The sequence below is a fragment of the Protopterus annectens genome, chromosome 12.part0 (genome assembly GCF_019279795.1).
Source record: "Protopterus annectens isolate FY-2018-M chromosome 12.part0, PAN1.0, whole genome shotgun sequence".
Classification (NCBI taxonomy): domain Eukaryota; kingdom Metazoa; phylum Chordata; order Ceratodontiformes; family Protopteridae; genus Protopterus; species Protopterus annectens.
In genome coordinates this window covers 474,834,344-474,855,528 of record NC_056746.1, presented here as the reverse complement: position 1 = coordinate 474,855,528, position 21,185 = coordinate 474,834,344, and the positions used below count along the sequence as shown (strand labels likewise).

The window sequence follows — 21,185 nt, the reverse complement described above, 5'->3', positions numbered from 1 at the left end:
AACGCTTATGTTGTTTTATTAAAGCCTGCTTTTAGCTGTGAGGAGTGTCTGGTTTCATTTCATTAGGTTATAAACTATGCTAAATGGACAGATAAGTTCATTAACCACTGCTTCCCCTTGCTCTGGAACAGACTGCCCTTGCATGTCAAGCAATATGACTCCACTCCTACTTTTAACCATAGCTTAGACAAATGGATGGGCAGACTAAAAATGCACATAGAGACTTACAGGTCTTGCTGTCTTTGAGAAGGCTGGCAGAGCCTGGGGTGGTTATTGGCGAGGCACACACATCTCTGGTTGAATAGCCTTGCATTTCGCATGATTCCTATGATTTCTGGCTGTGTAAATCATTTATCTTTATTTCTCTATATAGTTATGGCATTTTACTTTCTCACATTTTATTTATTATTTTGGATTCTTTGTACTCTTAGGCTAAACTTGAAAATAGCACTGTTGGATCAGAGTACTACCCAAGTTAACAAACAAAAATAACATAAAAACATAACATGAAATACTTGTTTTAACTAATAAACATACTAAGATGCACAAGTTATATTTTTATGAGCATTTTGACTATAATTCCTATAAGGCCAAACATTTTCTTCAGTTTATCCAGTACACAGTAGATTTGCTTTTTATATATTATATGAGTTTTATCATTTGTATTTGACTTCTGTTGTCATTATGTCTCATGTATTCAGTTTTCATATTTATCTATTCATTTTAGACACCAATTTTCTGATACCCATTTTCTATACACACACACACACACATACACACACACACACACACACACACACACACACACACACACACACACACACACACACACACACACACACACACACACACACCTGTTATTGATCTACAGTGCATTAAATTCTATTTTTTTTTTTTTTTTTTGTATTTCATCACAAGTGCCAGCTTCTGCACTAACATTTATTATACAATAAGGGATCATTCTTATTCAAAAATATGCTCACTGACTGGGTGGTCCAATCAGATTTATCATTGTAAATCAAATGTATCCCATGAGAAACAAATCTGGCAGCTAATGCTGGACTGCTTGCATGTACCTCTAAAGCCTTTTGCAAAAAGTCTCGTTTTGCCCTATATTTTAGCTCTGGCCCTCACAGATGTTCTCATTTTCTGGCAAATCACTGTGCACTGCAGACAATCAACTATGCCAGACAAATTTTCATACTTCTGATACCTCAGAAAATACACTTAGATGGAAACCCTTTTATTACCCTTTAAAATGAATTATAGTAATATTTAAAATTTTTCCTTGATTCTGGCCCTATCTCCCCATATCTGTTTGGAATTAATTTAATATTCAAAAACATGCACGCTGATTGGCCGGACCAATCACCATTCTTATTGTAAATCGATCATTCAATACAGGGAGAAATCCACTTAACTCACTTTCTCCATGACACTAAGTGGAGAATTTAAATACATACAAAAAAATCCTAACCTTAACTGATCAATATCTGAAAGAAAAAAAAAATCATGGCTTTGATGTCTGCAGCATCCCTATAAGCAGCTCTGTGGCAAACCTTGCAACATCATAACATCCAGAAGTGAGATATCTGTCATTATACAACAACCCCCCATTAATATTCCAAAATGTGCATGCTGATTGGTCAGTGTGCACATTGTAAATCAGACTTATACTAATGGAAAAAGGTCCAGTCACCCGGACTTTTTCCATTAGTATAAGTCTTTTTTTACAGCAACGGAGAACGCAAGATCTCCATTGCTTTTTAGACACTGTCTCGATATGTTAAAGGAGTTTAACATAGTGAGACAGCTTTAAAAAAAGTAACGGAGATCTTTTTTTCTCCGTTGCTTTTTTTAAAGCTGTCTCGCTATGTTAAATGGGTTTAACATAGCGAGACAGCTTTTAAAAAAGCAACAGAGATTCTCTGTTGCTTTTTTAAAGCTGTCTCGCTATGTTAAACTCCTTTAACATAGCGAGACACTTTGTAAAAAGCAACAGAGATCTTGCTTTCTCCTTTGCTTCCACCCACAGCTCTGATGTACTGCGTAAGCATACACATACGCAGTACATCAGAACTGCCGCAGAATAACCAGACAGCTGCGGAAGGGCAACAAGGAGGTATTATACAATGCCATTATTTAAGAAAAGTAAGTATTTTTTTTCTTAAATAATGTCATTGTATAATAGCAATAACCCACTTCTGGGTGTGGGTAATGCTAGATTTACCCATGGTTGTCTTTGTTTGGTCAGTCAGGCTTCGCCCTCGTGACCAAACCACACCAACTGTGGGTAAATCCAGCATTACCCACACCCATGCATGGGTTATTGCTATATTATTTAATAACTTCAGCCTCAGTGATTTGCCAGAAAACCAGAGCTTTTATGAATAGCAGACCAACAATAGCAGGCAAAAATGCAGACATTCGGTGAAAATCTAGATAGTTGAAAAATACACTACATGGACTAAAATCATGTAGACTCCTCAATACTTTAACCAAAATGAAAAAAAAAAGAAAAAGGGTGAGTCAGCAATGTTCTGCAAAGTCATTTACAGATTTAGACCATACATATAACAAATCTTGAATGTCCCAGACTACCAGAAGTTGTTGGAAAACTACTTATGTCCATTTATAGAATGACCATATCCGCGGTGGTGGTGCTGCGGTAGCATTGTCACCTCATAGCAAGACGTTGTCCCGTTCGATTCTCAGCTAGAGCATATTCTGTGTGGTGGCATATGTGAATGGGGCATGCCTTCGTTGAAGGTTGTGCATCAGGGCTGGTAACCAGGTACGTAAAAATCCACTACCAATCATTAGCGGACCGGAGTTCCGCTGTGGCGACTCCTAACTGGGAAAAACCAAAAGACACAAACATTATTTAGGAAAGGTAAGACTTTTTTTCCTAAATAATGTAATTGTATAATAGCAATAATACATTACTGTGTGGTGGTAACAAAGGAATTCCATATGGTTGGGTTTTAATAATAACTGTTTCTTTGGTCTCATGATCAAACCACACCAGATGTAGGTAAATTCTGTGTTACCTACAGAGGTTGCGGACTGCTGCTAAAATCTTCTCTTCTTATCTTCTATATTTTCTCATTTATTTATTGTTATTTGTTGATCAGGGTAGAACACAGATCTTCATGTATCTTTTTTCTGGTTCAGTCTGGGGATACAAAGCATGCCTTTATATACTCTAGCCTTAACCAGATATCGTTATAAGTGAACAGGTGTTTCTGCAGTTTTACCCAGAAATAATAAAAGAGAAAGTTACAAAAAAATTTCACAAGTGATTACTATAGTACATTACTTGTGACTTTTAGAACTGTGCAGTATAATGCCTCAAATGCTACATTCCTTCTTGTTCCATGCAACCACGTCTTCTGCTTCCACCACCCTACAGTTCTTCCACCTCCCTTTCCAGTTCCATACGTATTAATACTTTCATAGTGTGATATAAATCTTTATACAGCATATTTGAAATCTTTTTCTACAGGAAATTAATCACATTTTTCTTGCTGTTAAAAAAAAAAGTTTCTGGAGTTCTAAAGTTCTAAAACAGGTTTGTTCCTGAAAAATCTAACAAGTGTAAACATGTTGTGGTTACTACAGGGATTAAGGTCTCAAATACAGTTAACCCAGACCAAGCCCACGTGTTTCAGTTATGATCAAGCAAAATACTTTAAAATGTCTATTTTTAAATCACGACATAAATTATATTAATTTGATATGAAAAGTTTTCATGTGTATTGCACATATTACTCTTTGTATCTGAACTCATGAAATATATTAAAATATTGCTGGTAATATTAGAATGTGTAAAAGAAAAACTTCCATTTTTCTAAAGAAGTGCAGACAGTTCAGAGGTCTGTGACTTGACTCTGACTGTGGTTAACCCTTATACAATATAATTTTATGGGCTATATAAGCATACACATTTAAAAGAGAGAAAGTAGTGCAATTTCAGCATTTAAGAAATCAATTTTTGTACTCATTCATTCTAAATTTAGTATGCAAAAATTAATTATCAAAGAAAAATAAATGAAATTCATACAGCAATTATGGAGGTCAGAAAAGAGTATAGGTAAGTAGCTCTTTGTTTTTTTTCTGATGTTAATCTGTGTGTTTATTGTGTTTTACTTTTTTTTTCAAAAAAAAAAAGTTGATGTTCAGACTTACATCATCAATGTCATCATCGTAATCCATGGCTTCCTCTTTGTGGTTGTCCATTCGAAGAAGGAAGTCATTGGGCATGTGCCGTAATTTGCCATTGCAGTCCATGTATTCTGAAGGGACAGGGCTAAGAGTGACAGGATGGCGCACAGCAGGGACCTGTAGTAACTCTGGTAGGTCTAAAGAACTCTTGGTGTCAACAGATTCTGCTCGATGATGCAGGGAACCACCACTGGCACTGCCTGCTTTGCTGGACTTTGCATCATCTGAGTCACAGTCATCCACACTCTCTTTGCCCTCTCCGGAGAGCAAAGACTCTCGTTCTCCTGACTGGTTTTTCTTTTTCAGGCTTGGTGCCCTTCCAAGGCTATTCCAACTTGATCTTCGGCTTCCCCAGTTACTGTTGGCACTCCATGGAGGACAAGGTGAACTGCGTATACTGGACTGTGAAGAAAAAAGGTGAACACATACCAGAAATGTCAGGAGATACTGCACAGAATGCATTTTAGATCGTATGAGTGAAAGATGTCAAAACAATATACAGTGTACATAAAAGCTTTCTGTTATTATTTTTTTCAAAAATACCTTAAAATAAAAGTTCACAGACTACCTTACTTGCTTTCTGAATAAAAATGATTTGTTAAATAAGAAACATGTTTACAGAAATAAAGTTACGAGTTCCCAAATACTGTGCTTTTATACATTATGTTTAGCATTTTATAGTGAAACTATGAGACAACCAGCTGTTTGGCAGTTAGAGGGAACAGGGGTCCCTCATTTGCCTACTGTGTGACACTGATCAAGTCACTTAGAGCGTGTTTTTTTTTTTTTGCTTTGTTTTGTATTTGTTGACTGGAATTATCCAAATGGCCAGTGCCCATTTTCAATGGAGTCCTGGACAGAAAAGTTTAAGGAACATTTATTAGGCAAGCTTAAATATAATATGTATCAAACACATTTATTAACCAATTAATGACTAAATGCAAAACGACATGCAATAAAATTGAAAACCATTAAAACAGAATGATCAGAATCAGAAACAAGAGACTAGGCAGGATATTTATGTTTCAACAAGTTCACCTCCAGTGGTAGACCATTTAATTGAAATTGTAAAACATGCTTTGAGGTTTTACAACCTTGGTGATTGTTATATTAGATAAGTTTTCACATGGGCAAAGGTCCCTGCATGAGGAATGTGCATGTGTGTGAGGGCCTTCCACTCTCTTCACACAGGAATACAGTTTGTATGCTTTTGTTTCATATTTTTCATTTAATGGTTCATTACTACAAACTGACTTGAGTACATGCACAATAACTGATTAGGCATAGTGGGTATGAGCCAAGTTAATAATTTACCTTGTTCTGTACCTGCATTCTCTTTTTTTGACATTATTATTCATCTCACAGCCTCCTCAGAAAGACCTCTGAAAGCATTCACAACACTTTCTGCAATGAGGAAAAAGCCTTCTCACATTAAACCAGAGATGTTCACTCACCACCATCTAATTATGTCATTTTTTTTTCTGCATCTTTTTTAATGAAGACATTGTAGTCTCTGATTTGCCTAATAGCACTTGCACCTGCAACCAACTTGCGCAATTGTTCTTCTGATTGAGGCTGGCCCATTTGTTCCACAGATAGGGTAACAGATCTATGGACCATTCATTCCCTGACTGGGGAGGGATCCTAATCAACTTATTCATGTCTCTAGAGGTAAAGGTCAGGCATGAGGGAGCAGGGTTATGTGACTATTATGCAACTCCTCTTTCCTATCCCAGCGTAACCTTTACCATGGTGGCTGGATGACTCTTTATTGATATTACTGTAGCAGACGTGACAAGTGTGCCCCTGAAAACAAAACCCCCTGGCTTACTTGCAACACATAGCCATTAATACCCTATTCTCATCTCTGTTCTGTAATTACCCAGTGTCTCTACTGGAGTCAGCAATGGAAGGAGACTATCCCCCTCCAGATGGGTGAAAAGGGTGAACAGCCATCAATGCTCACTCGTATTGTCTCATTCCATCCTAGTCCTTCCAGCTATCTGAGCCACTAATCAGATTTGGGCTATCTGAGCCAAAGTCATGGCTTTATGCCACAGGACCAGTGGATTTGTACAGAAGTTTTTGTATCTAATAATTGGTCTTCTTTAATTCTGAATTCGTTATTTATTTTGCTCCCTTGGACCCCACCCAATTTCTGTTTACCAGTATAGCTTGATTCTATACTAGCTTTTTGGTGGTATTTAAGAAGAGGGCACATGTTGTCTGACTCTCCTAATTACATGCAGCAGCTTACTTATTGTATAGCTTTGCAAAAAATTCCACAAAGTGAGCTCATAGATTGGCTAAGCACAATCTTTTCAGAGGTGATAAACTATAATTACCAGAAGAAAAACTTCCATTAACCTAATTAAGTTACAAAAAAAAAAAAATGAAAGCAGTGTGCCTTGCCAGCGTGGTGGTGACATGTGAGTTTCACACTACTAATGTAAATAAGTGTGAATGGATGACAAGGATAAGCAGACATGGTGTGCCTTTGAAAAAATATTTCCTAAAGGCCATACAACAGAGTTAAGGTAAAAAAGTGTCACTGTGATAAGTAATGCAAAGCCACATCATTAATCATGCAATGACATATAAATAGGCATACATGTACAGTTGATAGCACATATTTAAATATATATGCATGCAATTGATGGCATTTATATAAGTGTGTGTGTGTGTGTGTGTGTGTGTGTGTGTGTGTGTGTGTGTGTATGTGTGTGTGTGTGTACTAATATTGATAGAAACACCCAAATCTAGGTGTTTACAAAATCAAAACTGAACAATTAGCATTACAAATGCCGATATACTAGTGTGTATGTGCCAATGAACAATCTTGTCGCATGCAAAAATGTACAAAAAATAGATTAATGCAAAATGTGCCTCCCACACCCCCTGCTAATTATATATACTAACTCTGAGATCGCAAAGTCTCCTGAAATGACATATTTCCCTACCCTGAACATTGTACAGTCTCGTACATCTGTTGATCATCTGCTTAGCTGATCAAATGTTTTGTTCAATAATTTTTATTTTTGTTTTACATTTGCAAAAACCATAACCATTCCATATTTACAAAATGACCATATTTGCATGTTATACATTGTGGATAAAGTAGAAAAATGTAGGTCATGCAACATATCTAATTACAATATACACAAAGATGCTTTCCCAATTAATTTCATTAGTCTAACAACAGCACATACAAAAATGATTCTACGTCCATAGTTAAGCTGTGTACTCATGGGAATACTTCCAGTTCATTTAAGATATGGTGTACCTGGTGCTTTATGCTAATAAGATGTTATAGGACTGTTCCCAGATTGCTCGGGCTTTCATATTTTTGTTTCTTTTGTCCAACACTGTTTTATGTGTTAATAGATGTTTAATAGCAGATTTCTTGAATTCATCCCAAGAGATACTTACAGGATCTAACCATTTGTGAGCTATATATAGCTTCATTAATAAGAAAATCGTTATAAGTGGGTTAGCTTGTTTTCCTGAGACGTTGGCCGGGACAATGTGTAAAAGAATAAATTCACATGTTAGTGTTGATGCTTGGTACCCCATTTTTTACGGTTGCAACTTAAAGGAATTCCAAAGCTTGAAAACACATTTACAACTCCAGAATAAATGTATTAGGTCTGCAATCTGGTCTTTACAGTGTGGACAGTATGGGGACTTAGTTGCATTGAATTTGTGAATAATTGCTGGGGTGAAATAAGCATTAAAATTAATCATGAGTTGCGTGTAAGAGAGTTTTCTAAGTGGAATAGTTTTCAATGTTAATTTGATGGCCTTTTCTATTTGCTGGTCATCCATATCAGGTTTTAATTTTCTCCAGTAATTAGAGAAGAGAAGGTCTTTCTGGAATTTGATTTCCCCTGTCATTTTATATGAGTTCATTATTGTTTTCCTTGACATTAACATAGTCTTCCAAAGTAGGGTACAGTTTTCAATGTTACTTTCGAGTATAGTAAGGTTTTGGAGGTAACTGGAAAACGCCTCTCTGATTTGTCTTAAAATTATTATATATGCTTTAGGTAAGTTTAGATTACTTCGTAATTCATGAATTGTGCTATTGAGGAATGGGTATATATCTTGGATTCTCTTATGTTTTAACCGAGGGAAGGAGTCTAGGTTTAGCATCTTGTTATTTATTTTTAAGTTAGGATATTTATGGAGGGGTTGTAGTATTAACATACTTTGTCCAAGGTTTAAGGAGTGAAAAAGTTGTTGTGTTATATTTATAGAATGTTTTAGTGGCTCTATTATGTTATAGACTTGTAAATCTTTTTTCTTTAAGAAGGGAAGTTCTTTGGGATTGACGTCTACTGTTTTTATATACCTATAGTATATTGTTACCCAGGCCGGTGAACCTATCTTTGCCGAGGGGTCATACTCTGCTATTCTCAGTATTCTATTAGTGTTGATAATAGAGTAGTAGGTTTTGAAATCTGGCAAGTTCATACCCCCTTTGTTCTTGGGAAGTGTTAGTTTTTCATAGAAGATTCTGGTCTTTTTAGGTTCCCATACAAATTTTGCTAGAAAGGTATGAATTTGTTTGAAGAATTTATTATGTATAGTTATCTGGGATGTCATAATGTATAGTTATCTGAGATGTCATAAATAGATATATTAATCTAGGCAGTATGTTCATTTTAATTATTGATACTTTAGACAAAAAAAGGTAGCTTAAGGTTATTCCATCTTGTACAATCTTGTGTTATGTTTTGCCATTTAAGAGTTACGTTATGTTGGTAGAATTCCTTGTTATTCTGAAAGGAAGTAATCCCCAGGTATTTGGTTTCTTCTTTTATTTTTATTTTGTCTAAGAGAGGTACTAGGAAGATGAGTCTAGGTGGCCTTAAGGGGAATGTATTAGTTTTATTAAAGTTTAATTTGTAGTTAGACATTTATGAGAATTGTTCAATTGTGTTTATTATTTTGGTCATGTCTGAGCTTGGTGTAGTAAAGTATATGTTTAAATCGTCTGCAAATGCTGAAAGATAAACTTTGAAGTTATGTATTGGGGAGGATTATGATATGTATTTTGTTTAATATATAGGAATAGGGGTTCTAGGTAAAGGTTGAAAAGAAAGGGTGATAGCGGGTAGCCTTGTCTTGTTCCATTTTTATCGAAATTTTGTTTGACCATGTTTTGTTTATATATAGGGATGTATATGGATTACTATAGAGAATTTGAATGATCTGTATAAAATTTTTAGGTATGCCAAAGTGAGGTAACGTCTGCAGCAAGAATTCAAGATTGACCCTATCAAAAGCCTTGTGGGCATCTAATACCATTGGGAAGATGTTGGTATTTCTCTGATTTGCAAAGGTTATTAATGCTTCTAATGTTAGCATGTTGTCACTGGTCTGTCTACGTGGTGTAAACCCAGATTGTTCTGGAGAAATGATTTTCTCTATCAGATTTTTAATTCTATTTGGGAGTATTGAGGTCAGGATCTTGGTGTCTATATTTAGAAGAGAGATGTGTCTATAGCTATCTGGATTTTTAGGCTCCACTTGGTCTTTTAATATAAAAATAGTTTTAGAGGTGTTAAAGTGAATATCATGTATGTTGTTATTTATTATATAGTTCAGCATGTGGTATAATAATTTGGCAACTAGTGGACTGAAGGATTTATAAAATTCTGAGGTAAGACCATCCGGTCCTGGGGCCTTGTGTGGTTTTAGATGTTTAATTGTTGTGGTTATCTCATTAATGGAAATGAGCTCCATTGATTTTTTTGTTGATTTAAATCTAGTTTATGGAATTTTAGTTTTTGAAGAAAAAGATCCCTAACCTCTTCGAGGCTTGTAGAATTTGTTCTCCATATGTTTGAGTAAATATTTGTTCAATAATTTCCTCATTTCTTGTATAGTTTTTCCCTCAGTGATCAAATATTTTTAGCTAAACAGATGTCAATCTAAGGTAGAGTCGACCACACATATATATATATATATATATATATATATATATATATATATATATATATATATATATGGTTTACTATCAAAAATTCGAAAATAAAAAAAAAAAGTGTACCTAACTTCGAATTTTAACATCGGAAATGAACATTTCCGTATGCACCTAATGTCAAAAACAGCTGTTAATTGTCAAAAATGTCGCTCGCAACATCTTCGACAATTAACAGCACTCCCACCCTTCCCTTAACTCCTTACCTAACTAGCCTACACTCACATCTATGCAGGGGGGGCAAGCCCCCCACACCCCCCTAACTTAATATTCCAACTCTGAGATCACACTACAGTGAGGAAAGGGATGTATTTCCCTAACCGCACTGTACCGCGATCCCCTTACATGAGCGAACATTATAATTGCGAATGCACAGTCCATTCACAATGATAACGTTTGCTCACATCACCTGCCGAACTATGAAGTATTCGAACATATGTTGTTGGAATACTTCATAGCTGTGCAATTGCACGTTGGCATTTTGATAGTAAACCTAGATATATATATATATATATATATATATATATATATATATATATATATATATATATATATATATATATATATATATTTACTCACACAAAAACATGCATATACACATATGCATATGCACATATGCATGTATCATGTATCACACATATATGCATGTGAATACATGTGCGATTTATGTGCAGCTGACAGAATGTAAACAGGTATATGTGTATACAGTTTACAGTATTTAAATATACATACGCATATGCAGTCAACAGCATATACACTCGGTATATACATGTGTAGCTGACAGTGTGTACATGGGAATATAAGTGTGTTATACATGTGCAGTTTATAGCATGTACATATGGATTTACATATATATATATATATATATATATATATATATATATATATATATATATATATATATATATATATATATATATATATATGGGTCTACTTTGAATTATTGAAATTACAAAACTTCGAATCTTACATGGCCAGGACCATATGATTAAAGCTTTGTAACTTTGAACATTCAAAAAACAAAAAAACAAAAACAAATTAAAACACATTTATGCGGGGGGGCAAGGCCCCCTGCATCCCACCCCCCATATATATATATATATATATATATATATATATATATATATATATATATATATATATATAAATATATATATATATATATAGAGAGAGAGAGACAGACACACACACATGGACACACACAGTTCTGTTAAAACATAAGCTCTAAATAAATTTCAACAAGTATATCACTTACCTGATTCTGTACTTACAGAAAAAGGGAAATATTTTACATATATAAGCAACTGCTTCTTATAAAGAAAATAAAGGAAACAGTGAAATATCCTTACAAATTGTATTTCACTTGGATGTTAATCATGTTTTATTTAAATAGTTTTACAGAACTTAATTTAAATAAATTCTAGTTCGACTGAGCTATTTCAAGAGCCCTGAATTTAATTCCCACATTGTATCAAAAAATAAACAGTTGATCAGGCATATTGGTTTACATTCTCATGTGGGATCCAGAGCCCAACTTCCACTTTAAGCTATTTTAATTCACAACAAAAGCATTTAAGGAATGTTTACCTTTATTGACACCAACATTAACTCTCCAAAATGTGTCACACAGCAACACAATGAAACTACTTACTTTGTTTTGCAAGAAAATGACCACAGAACTTATTTGAGATATGGATTTCTTATTACTACTTTGACTCTCATTATTTTAGTTCACAGAGGGCAGGACGCAGAAGTTACTAACTCCTTTCTTTATATCTGTCTACATGTCATTTCTCCTTTCCCTAGCCAATAACATCATCCAGTGAGCCTTCCTGAACTTGGATAGACAACATCAGGAGAGCTTGGTCTACTACAGGCCAACGGAATGCATTCCCTGCAGTACTACACTCAAAATGCATTATGACACAGGTGAAATCGACAATATCAGGAGAGCTTGCTCTACTGCAGTGCCAGCAGAATGCATTCCCTGAAGTACTACACTGTAGATGCCTTATGACATTGGTGAGATCGACAACATCAGGAGAGCTTGCTCTACTGCAGTGCCAACAGAATGCATTCTCTGCAGTACTACACTGTAGATACCTTATGACACAGGTGAGATTGACAACATCAGGACAGTTTGCTCTACTGCAGTGCCAACAGAATGCATCCTCTGCAGTACTACACTGTAGATGCCTTATGACGCAGGTGAGATCGACAACATCAGGAGAGCTTGCTCTACTGAAGTGACAACAGAATGCATTCTCTGCAGTACTACAGTGTAGATGCCTTATGACACAGGTGAGATTGACAACATTAGGAGAGCTTGCTCTACTGCAGTGCCAACAGAATGCATTCTCTGCAGTACTACACTGTAGATGCCTTATGACACAGGTGAGATCGACAACATCAGGAGAGCTTGCTCTACTGCAGTGCCAACAGAATGCATTCCCTGAAGTACTACACTGTAGATGCCTTATGACATAGGTGAGATCGACAACATCAGGAGAGCCTGCTCTACTGCAGTGCCAACAGAATGCATTCTCTACAGTACTACACTGTAGATGCCTTATGACACACGTGAGACTGACAACATTAGGAGAGCTTGCTTTACTGCAGTGCCAACAGAATGCATTCTCTGCAGTACTACACTGTAGATGCCTTATGACACAGGTGAGATTGACAACATTAGGAGAGCTTGCTCTACTGCAGTGCCAACAGAATGCATTCTCTGCAGTACTACACTATAGATGCCTTATGACACAGGTAAGATTGACAGCATTAGGAGAGCTTGCTCTACTGCAGTGCCAACAGAATGCATTCTCTGCAGTACTACACTGTAGATGCCTTATGACATAGGTGAGATTGACAACATTAGGAGAGATTGCTCTACTGCAGTGCCAACAAAATGCATTCACTGCAGTACTACACTGTAGATGCCTTATGACACAGGTGAGATTGACAACATCAGGAGAGCTTGCTCTACTGCAGGGGCAATGGAATGCATTCCCTGAAGTACTACACTGTAGATGCCTTATGACATAGGTGAAATCAACAATATCAGGAGAGCTTGCTCTACTGCAGTGCCAACAGAATGCATTCTCTGCAGTACTACACTGTAGATGCCTTATGACATAGGTGAAATCGACAACATCAGGAGAGGTTGCTCTACTGCAGTACCAACAGAATGCATTTGTTGCAGTACTACACTGTAGATGCCTTATGACTTAGGTGAGACAGACTGCAATGTAAATAATTCATTCTCAATGAAAGTGAGACCATAATTTGCCTATGAGGGGAAATATGCGAAAAGAAAGCCATGATGAGCTGTTTGCAGCTATGAGGAATGTAAGATACAAGACAAACAGTGGTGTACCTTCAGATTCCATGGTAAATCATAAACTGGATGCAGGCACCCCAACTCATGTCTTAGCTCACTTATAAAATATTTATCTCATTTAAATAGTCAAAAATATTAATGTGGATGTGTCTAACAATTTAATAATTTTCCAAATTCAAGTCAAATAATCTTTCCAACTAAATGAAAATCTTCATACACTTAATGGACGTAAGGAAAAGGAGTGTGTGTTTTTGTGCGCGTGCCTGTGTGTGTGTGTGTGTGTGTGTGTGTGTGTGTGTGTGTGTGTGTGTGTGTGTGTGTGTGTGTGTGTGTGTGTTTTAAGGAGGAAAGCAAATGATTTCATACAAAAATTCCCAAACAAATGTTTTAAAACTGCATACATTTGGATATTTCTGAAACATAGTTTAGAATTGTCCTTATTTGTTGTAGAACTGTGTTCTTCAGATTACCACTTGCTTACAAAACAGTAAAGAAATTTTAATCCTATATACTATTTTATTTATTTTTTCTGTTGTTTCCTTCATTTCATGATGTGGAATGTTAACACTGTATAGTCTAGTGTGACAATTACAAATATACAATTCTTTACCATTTAAGCAATAAAATACTGCTCTCGTAATATACATTTAGCTACATCTCATTGTACAACTTGAAGCTACCTTAAAGGTTAGGTTCTTCTATGGATTCCTGAACTGCAAAACCGGAAGCATCAGAAACAAACAAACAAAAAAATAACGCCTAAGATTTATAATACTGAAAATGTTAGTATCTGCAAGTGTCTTATGCAGGTGCAAGCCACACAAAACCTCCAAACTTTTACATATCAACCTCATGTTCTCAACTTCATGAATAGAAAAGTTTCCAAAATAAGAGAATCATTGCAAATTTATAACTATAAATCACATCAGCAAGGATACCTTATGGAAAATAGCTATCAGAGTAATGTTCCTTTGTGACTTTTGTTTTGGGCACCTGTCACTCGAAGAATTTCACCATGAGCATCTACAGAGGTGCAAACAAGCTGACCAGGCAGGAAAGTGTTTCTTAATGAATAGGATAAGGTAGAAAAATATATTTTATATGGAATTCATTAACAAATAATAGGGTCGTATATAGGCTGAGTCTGTTTTATATTATGTATCTATCACAACTGTATTCTGAAGAGATGATCTAATTATTTTTAGCTAAAAGTCACATGTAGTAGCCAATGCAGACAGAGGGAAAATTAAGCTTTGTTTAGGAAAACCTAACCTTGCATGGGTTTGTAAGTGCCCGTGGTTCAGAGATTATGTGAGGCTGTCATGGTTTGCCAATGTTTATGTCAGGTTATTAGTTTACCAAGTCCGTTCATTCTCACCAAAAAGAAATAAAGAAAGAAATGTGCCATGCTTGCCAGGTTACACTTTCATTAAATATTATTTACTTTTTTAATCTTGATTAAGGCATTTTGACAGATCAAATAGTTAAACCTTCTGTACTGAATCAGGACTGCAGCCAGAAAAATCAGATTTGTACAAAAATATCTATACTTTATATCTATAGCTAGAAATACATGCATATCTGTGTATCTGTTTGTGTATGCAGTATATACATACATTTATGCTTATATTTATTAATGATGAATTTCATTAACAATGAACCTCAAAAAAAAAGTGGAAATGAAATATCAACATCAGCAGATAACAAAAATGAAAAATCCTGAACTCAGAATGATGAAAAAATAAGCCCAATGCTTTCCTTTTCCAATCATTAAAAAAGATAACCTAAAACTTAACAGCATCTACAGATATAGTTTGACTGAATTGTGGCACTGTTAAGGAATGTTTTTTTGCAATATACTGTTTAGAGCTGGGGTGAGGGGATTACAGTTAGGCTTAGGGCACATAACTGACAGTACATTCAAAGGCCTGATGTGATAATGCCCACTGGCATAATTTTATATTGCCATCCCACTGTTTACTCAGCCACTGTAGTGGTGCATGATTTGTCAGTAGGTTAATCTGTCTGCTTACTGCTTAACGATTTAGCAAATAGAAGGAACATTTCATAGCCAAGTGTTCTTTTTCAATGGCAAATATTTTTTCTCAACATTGCTTAACTTTCAATTAACACAGCACATGGCAAAATCCTCAGTATGAATATCTTCGTATAATACAGCTCCCAAAACCTACTTCTGATAACCTGAGTCAGGATTGGACTTAAGCCGGGGGTTGGGTCAGCTGGGTGGATAAGATGAAGTGAAGGACAGATAGCTCTTCAGTACTGAAAAAGGGTTTCAGGAGAATTGCTGTCAAAACAACCACTGGTTTAGACCATACACCTTGCAGTTTAGCATGTTCCATAAAGCAGAGTAACAGATGCTGACATCATTGTATTTGATTTCTCTTTTTAGAGATCATGACCAGCTATTGCCACAAGACTGGCAACTCCTGGCACACAGTTATTAACTCCATATAGGGTCTAAAATCCCCTTTCCACTATAAGACCAACTTCCTGATGAATCAGAGGAACCTACTGGTAAACTGGCATGTCAGAGATTGTGCAATAGCATTATGGTGGTACCCAGGGAAACTGGCCTTGCTGTGCAGCGTAGATAGACAGTAGTCTTAATTTCTAGTTTTTTGTATACATTTTGCTTCGTCACTACTCTTCTTGCTTTTTGGGACATGCATAAAAATAGTCCATCTAAATCAGTTTGCTTATGCACAACCCAAAAGATACAAAAATAAAACATATATATATATATATATATATATATATATATATATATATATATATATATATATCGAGAGAGAGAGAAAGATTAGATACATTTAAGACCAATGAAAGCAATTCATGAAACTACCAGCATTTTATTTTTGTAAGATTTTAAAACATCTAAATGTACACGTTACCATTGATTTTTGATCATAGCACATTGGATCCATTGATGCACTGCTGCCTCTCCTGGAATCAACAAAAGTATGGACAGAATCCATGTATGGTGAGCTCTTTGGTGTGGGAATTGGTGTGGCGGCAGTGCGTAAAATGACTGGAGGCTGTAGACTTCCTCGGGAATCCAGATGTCCGTTTGGTGTCATCATAAAAGAATACATCTTCATTTCTGAAACACAGTTGTTAATGAAAGAAGTAAGTAGAGAGTAGCTAATCAACCAAGGATTTTAGAAATATCATTCTCTTTATATATCATTTGTAAAACACACGCTTAATTCACAGAGGCTGCATTTTACTGAGATCCTAAATTGCTGCTTCTGATATACATTGCTGTATAAAGGTTTAGAGCATACTTCTCAGTACAGGAGATAAAATATAAGGGATTTATTCAGTATCTGAAGAGAAAGAAACAACATCATTTTCAAAATCTGTGCAGGCATAATATTTTGGTCTACAGACAACATACTAGAGGAAAAGGACAAGCTTGTGGATAAAATGTCAACAGAAGAAGATTATGAGTTCACATATGAGCACAAATTTAATGAATGCACTTCTAGTACAAACAAAGTTCAGAAAATTTAATTTCAAAATCAAATTGATGATCATTACAGTAACTAAAGACATAAAAAGCTGATTATCATATGGAATTTTATATCTTGTAAGCCAATACTTAGAAGGAAAACAAGATCTAGAGATGGTTAACGTGTTTTTCCGAGAGACGAGAGACAAGGAAGAGTATGTGGAAAAGATGACTATTGTCATATTCTTGGGATTTTCCTGTATTTCAGATTAAAAATATCCAATATATGCAGTAGTACATTGTAGACATATGCAAATACATTCAGTAGCAGTAACTGCAGAGGTTGTGTTAATGGTGTTTAATCATATGATAAGCTTATGTTTGTTGTTAATCAAATTCACTATATCAGGACTGTCAAGACAACAGCCTTGTTTTAAAGAGTTTCAAATATCTGTTAATAACCTAGGCCAGATTCTTCTAGGCAAGAATTAATACTTCACCCACCATAACAAAAAAAAATCCTATAGTATTAATGTCCATGTAAAATTCTAACCTTTCCACTGCACCCACCAACTGCTTAATAACTCTATAGTCATCCATTAATACCTTCTAGTGCATTATATTTGATCTCCTCTCTCTGCACTACCCTGGACATAGAGCTCCTTAAAACCATGCAAATAAAACCATCAAGGCATGCCATCTCATTTTCAAATTCTTTCCAGCAATGGTGTGTAAACATAATGGAAAAGATGCTGTCTTCCCACAACTAATTCCTCTAAATGAAATCTGTTTGACTTACAAGCACCATTTAACCATTGTCCCCATCACCCAAACACAATTATATCATCTTTTCTAGAGCTATGTGGTTTCCTATACTCAACAATATCTGATCTCCTTCTCCTTATATGTATATAAAAATCTATAAATTGTAGCTTGTTACAGCTCTTATGAAAGCTCTACATATCACTACCTTCCAACTGCTCTGCTATTCCTACAATGCTTGGATATTCCACAGTTCCCACTAAACCATTTACTACCTCTGAGCATGCCTACGCTGTCTTAGGCCCCAAACAACATGATAGCCTATCAGATAACATTCATTCTAGTTCCTCCCTAGAATAATTAGGATAAAGACTCCTTAGAGAATGGGCAAAGTTTACATCAGCTATCTATTCAGCTTTATGAACATTTAGTCAGTGAATGTTTCATGTTATTTTGTTAACTAGTTTTTCTATTCTGTAGGCCTTTAACATTGCTCTTGAATAATACAGTTATTGCATCATTATCATTATTAGTACTGTATCTCACTGCTCGGCCTAGGTCATGGCTATAAGCAGTTTTTTCACTGGTGCAAGTTCTCAGTTCATAGGTTCAGAGGTTCATAGGTGTGTACTAGGCTAATGGCCCTGGAGCCTTTACAAGCCTAGCCCATAGAAGTGCCCTGGCATTGTGTCACACAATTTTAGTTCCCAGTGCCTCTATCAAGTAGAGCCACTGGACTAATCACAGAGGTGAACTTTCTATTTCCCATCCACTCATCAAGATTTCTCTTGAAGAGGGCCAGTGAAGTGCTCTGCTTGACATGTATGGGAAGTCTATTTCAGAGCATGGGCAGTCTTTTGTCCCGCCAGCATGTTCTGTTGATTGTGGTAATGAGGTTGAGGTCTCTGGAGTGTGTGGTGCGGAGGGATTGGGATTTCTTTAGATGTAGCATTTCTAACAGAGCTGGGTCAGACATAGCTTTGTAAGTCAAGCAGAGACCGCCTCTTAGTAAACAATATGAGACAGAGAATAGCTGGAGTTTTTTGAGTCTGTCCATGTAGGACATATGTTTAAGGCCTAGGATCCTCTTCATGAGGTACTTTTGTGGCCTCTCCAGCTGTTGCAGGTGTCTAGTGGGGTACATTCCAAATGGGGCATTATACTCGATGATTGGTCTAATAAGGGAAGAGTAGAGAAAGATGATGACCTCTTTCTTCCTGGATGCAAAACCCTTGGTAATGAGATGTGCCACATAGAAGGACTTTCTGACCACAGTGGCAATGTGGTGGTCAAAGGAGAGGTTGCTGTCAACCTGTGTCCCCAGTTCTCTTATAACACCTTCAGTGTTCAGTGTGCTCCATTCGATGTGGTAATTAGTGGGAACTGAGTTTTTCCCAAAGGGGATGACGATTAATTTTTTGGCATTAAGCTTATAGCCATGGTTTTAACACCAGTTATTGGTCTCAGTGAGGCCTTTCTTTAGGATGTCTGCATCACTTGGCGAGTTAATAATGGCTCCTGGCTTGCAGTCATCTATGAACTTCATCAGCCAGAGTCCCTCCATGTTAGTCTGGACCTCTGAGAAGTACATGCCAAACAGGAGAGGACACAGGACTGATCCCCTGTGGGACTCCACTCGTGACTGGTCAGCAGTCTGACTTGGAGTCCACTACTTTCACACTGATGGTTCTATCTGTGAGCCAATTTGCAACCCACCTAGTGATATAAGGATTGACACCTAGTTTGGTGAGTTTTTCAATAATTCTTGATTGAGGAATGGTATCAAAGGCCTTGGCCAGGTCGAGGTAGGCTGTATGAACTGCCTTACCCTCATCAACAGCTCTAGTGAATGACTCAAAGAAGTCAATCAGGTTGAGCAGGCATGATCTACCTTTCACAAAACCAAATTGCATGGGATCTAGAGTTTGGAGACTCCCTATATCCTTGTTAATTAGGTCCATGATGATGCACTCCATAGCCTTACATATCAAACTCATCAGGCTAATGGGGTGATAATTCCCAGGGTCTGTAGTTGCTCTCCCTTTAAGGAGAGGGATGACTGTAGCAGTGCACCATTCGGTAGGGACAAAGCCTGAGGTGAGGGTGTGACTGAACAGGGCACACTTATGTGGTGCCAGTTCACTTTGTAATTCATGCAGAACACAGTCAAGGATATTTTCAGGTCCCAGTGAAGTTGTATTCTTGGCCTTGGACAATGCAGCTTTAACCTGTGCTGCAGTCATGCTGGATGCCTGGCATTCTTCTGGTATTGTGATTGGTCCTTCGGGGGGGAGAGGGGTAAAGTTGGCTCTGAATCTGTCAGCCAGTATGTTGACAATATCTGTAGGCTCGGTATAGGAGGTACCATTGTGCAGTAACTCAGAGCAAATCTGAGTATTGCCATAGAGATTCTTCATATAACTATAGAAGGCTTTGTGTTTGTTTTTAGTGTCTGCCAAAAATCTGCCTTCATAGCTGGCTATACAGGTTCTGATGAGGGATTTCAACTTTTTGTTGAGGCTAATAAGGGAGTTTTTCTAGTCTTGGGACATCACCTTTTTCTGCAACAGTTTCTTCCTTCTGTTGTAGATTGTAGAGTTTATTAATGGCAGGAGACCACCAGATTGGCTTTCTTTTTTTGGTGGAGAGCATCTTGCTTCTCTTGGGTATGGCTAGTTCCATGCATTTATGTATGTGCTCGTACAGTGCATTGGTGTATGATTCGGCAGTCATGCATCTATTTTCCATTGGTATGGGTACCGTGAAGTTAGCTACCTCTGTTTTTAGGAGCCCGAAGTCAGCTTTGCAGAAGTTTTTCATGGTGATTACCTTTGAGGGGGGTGTGGGTGAGATGTGGATTTCCATGGTGATTAGTTTGTGGTCAGATCTAACCAGGGAGGAATTGACTATTGGTGTAGAGCAATGTTTGCCCATGTTAATAATAACCAGGTTAAGGATGTTGCTTCCTCTAGTGGGGGTAAGAATGAGCTGGTCCAGGGCATTGGAACTGATGAATTCCAGGAAGCACTGGGCCAGTGTATTGGTGCATGAGTAGTTTTCCCAGTTGATGGAGGGGTAGTTGAAGTCACCTAGTATGAGAGTGTTGGGTTGGATCTTAATAGTTTCCACAGTGCTTAGGAACATGGAGTGACAGCCTTGAGACATGGTTGGGGACCTATAGCAGGCTATGACCTGAACTGCCATCTTACCCGATGTCAGTTGTACCTGGAGTATCTCAAAAGCATTATGCTGGACTACTAGTCTGGAGTTGTGCATATCCTTTATGCATATGGAGACACCAATGCCTTTGGAGCTTTGGTCCATGTTCTGGGTCTGAAAGGTGTGGAATTAGCCTGGTAGTGCAGGAGTGCTTTTTGCTGCTTTAAACCAGGTCTCCA

At 36.8% G+C, this 21,185-nt stretch overlaps 1 protein-coding gene across 2 annotated transcripts in view; it reads right to left on the bottom strand.

Annotated features, from left to right (window-relative positions):
- CACNA1H (calcium voltage-gated channel subunit alpha1 H) overlaps positions 1 to 21,185 on the bottom strand; it is a 2,347,924-nt gene that overhangs the window by 440,720 nt on the left and 1,886,019 nt on the right. For both annotated transcript variants that reach the window (XM_044089567.1, XM_044089568.1), the window contains exons 14-15: positions 16,466 to 16,674; positions 4,189 to 4,626 (exon numbers count right to left, since the gene is read on the bottom strand). In XM_044089567.1, coding sequence (XP_043945502.1) covers positions 4,189 to 4,626; positions 16,466 to 16,674 — 647 coding nt within the window. The remainder of the gene's footprint in view (positions 1 to 4,188; positions 4,627 to 16,465; positions 16,675 to 21,185) is intronic.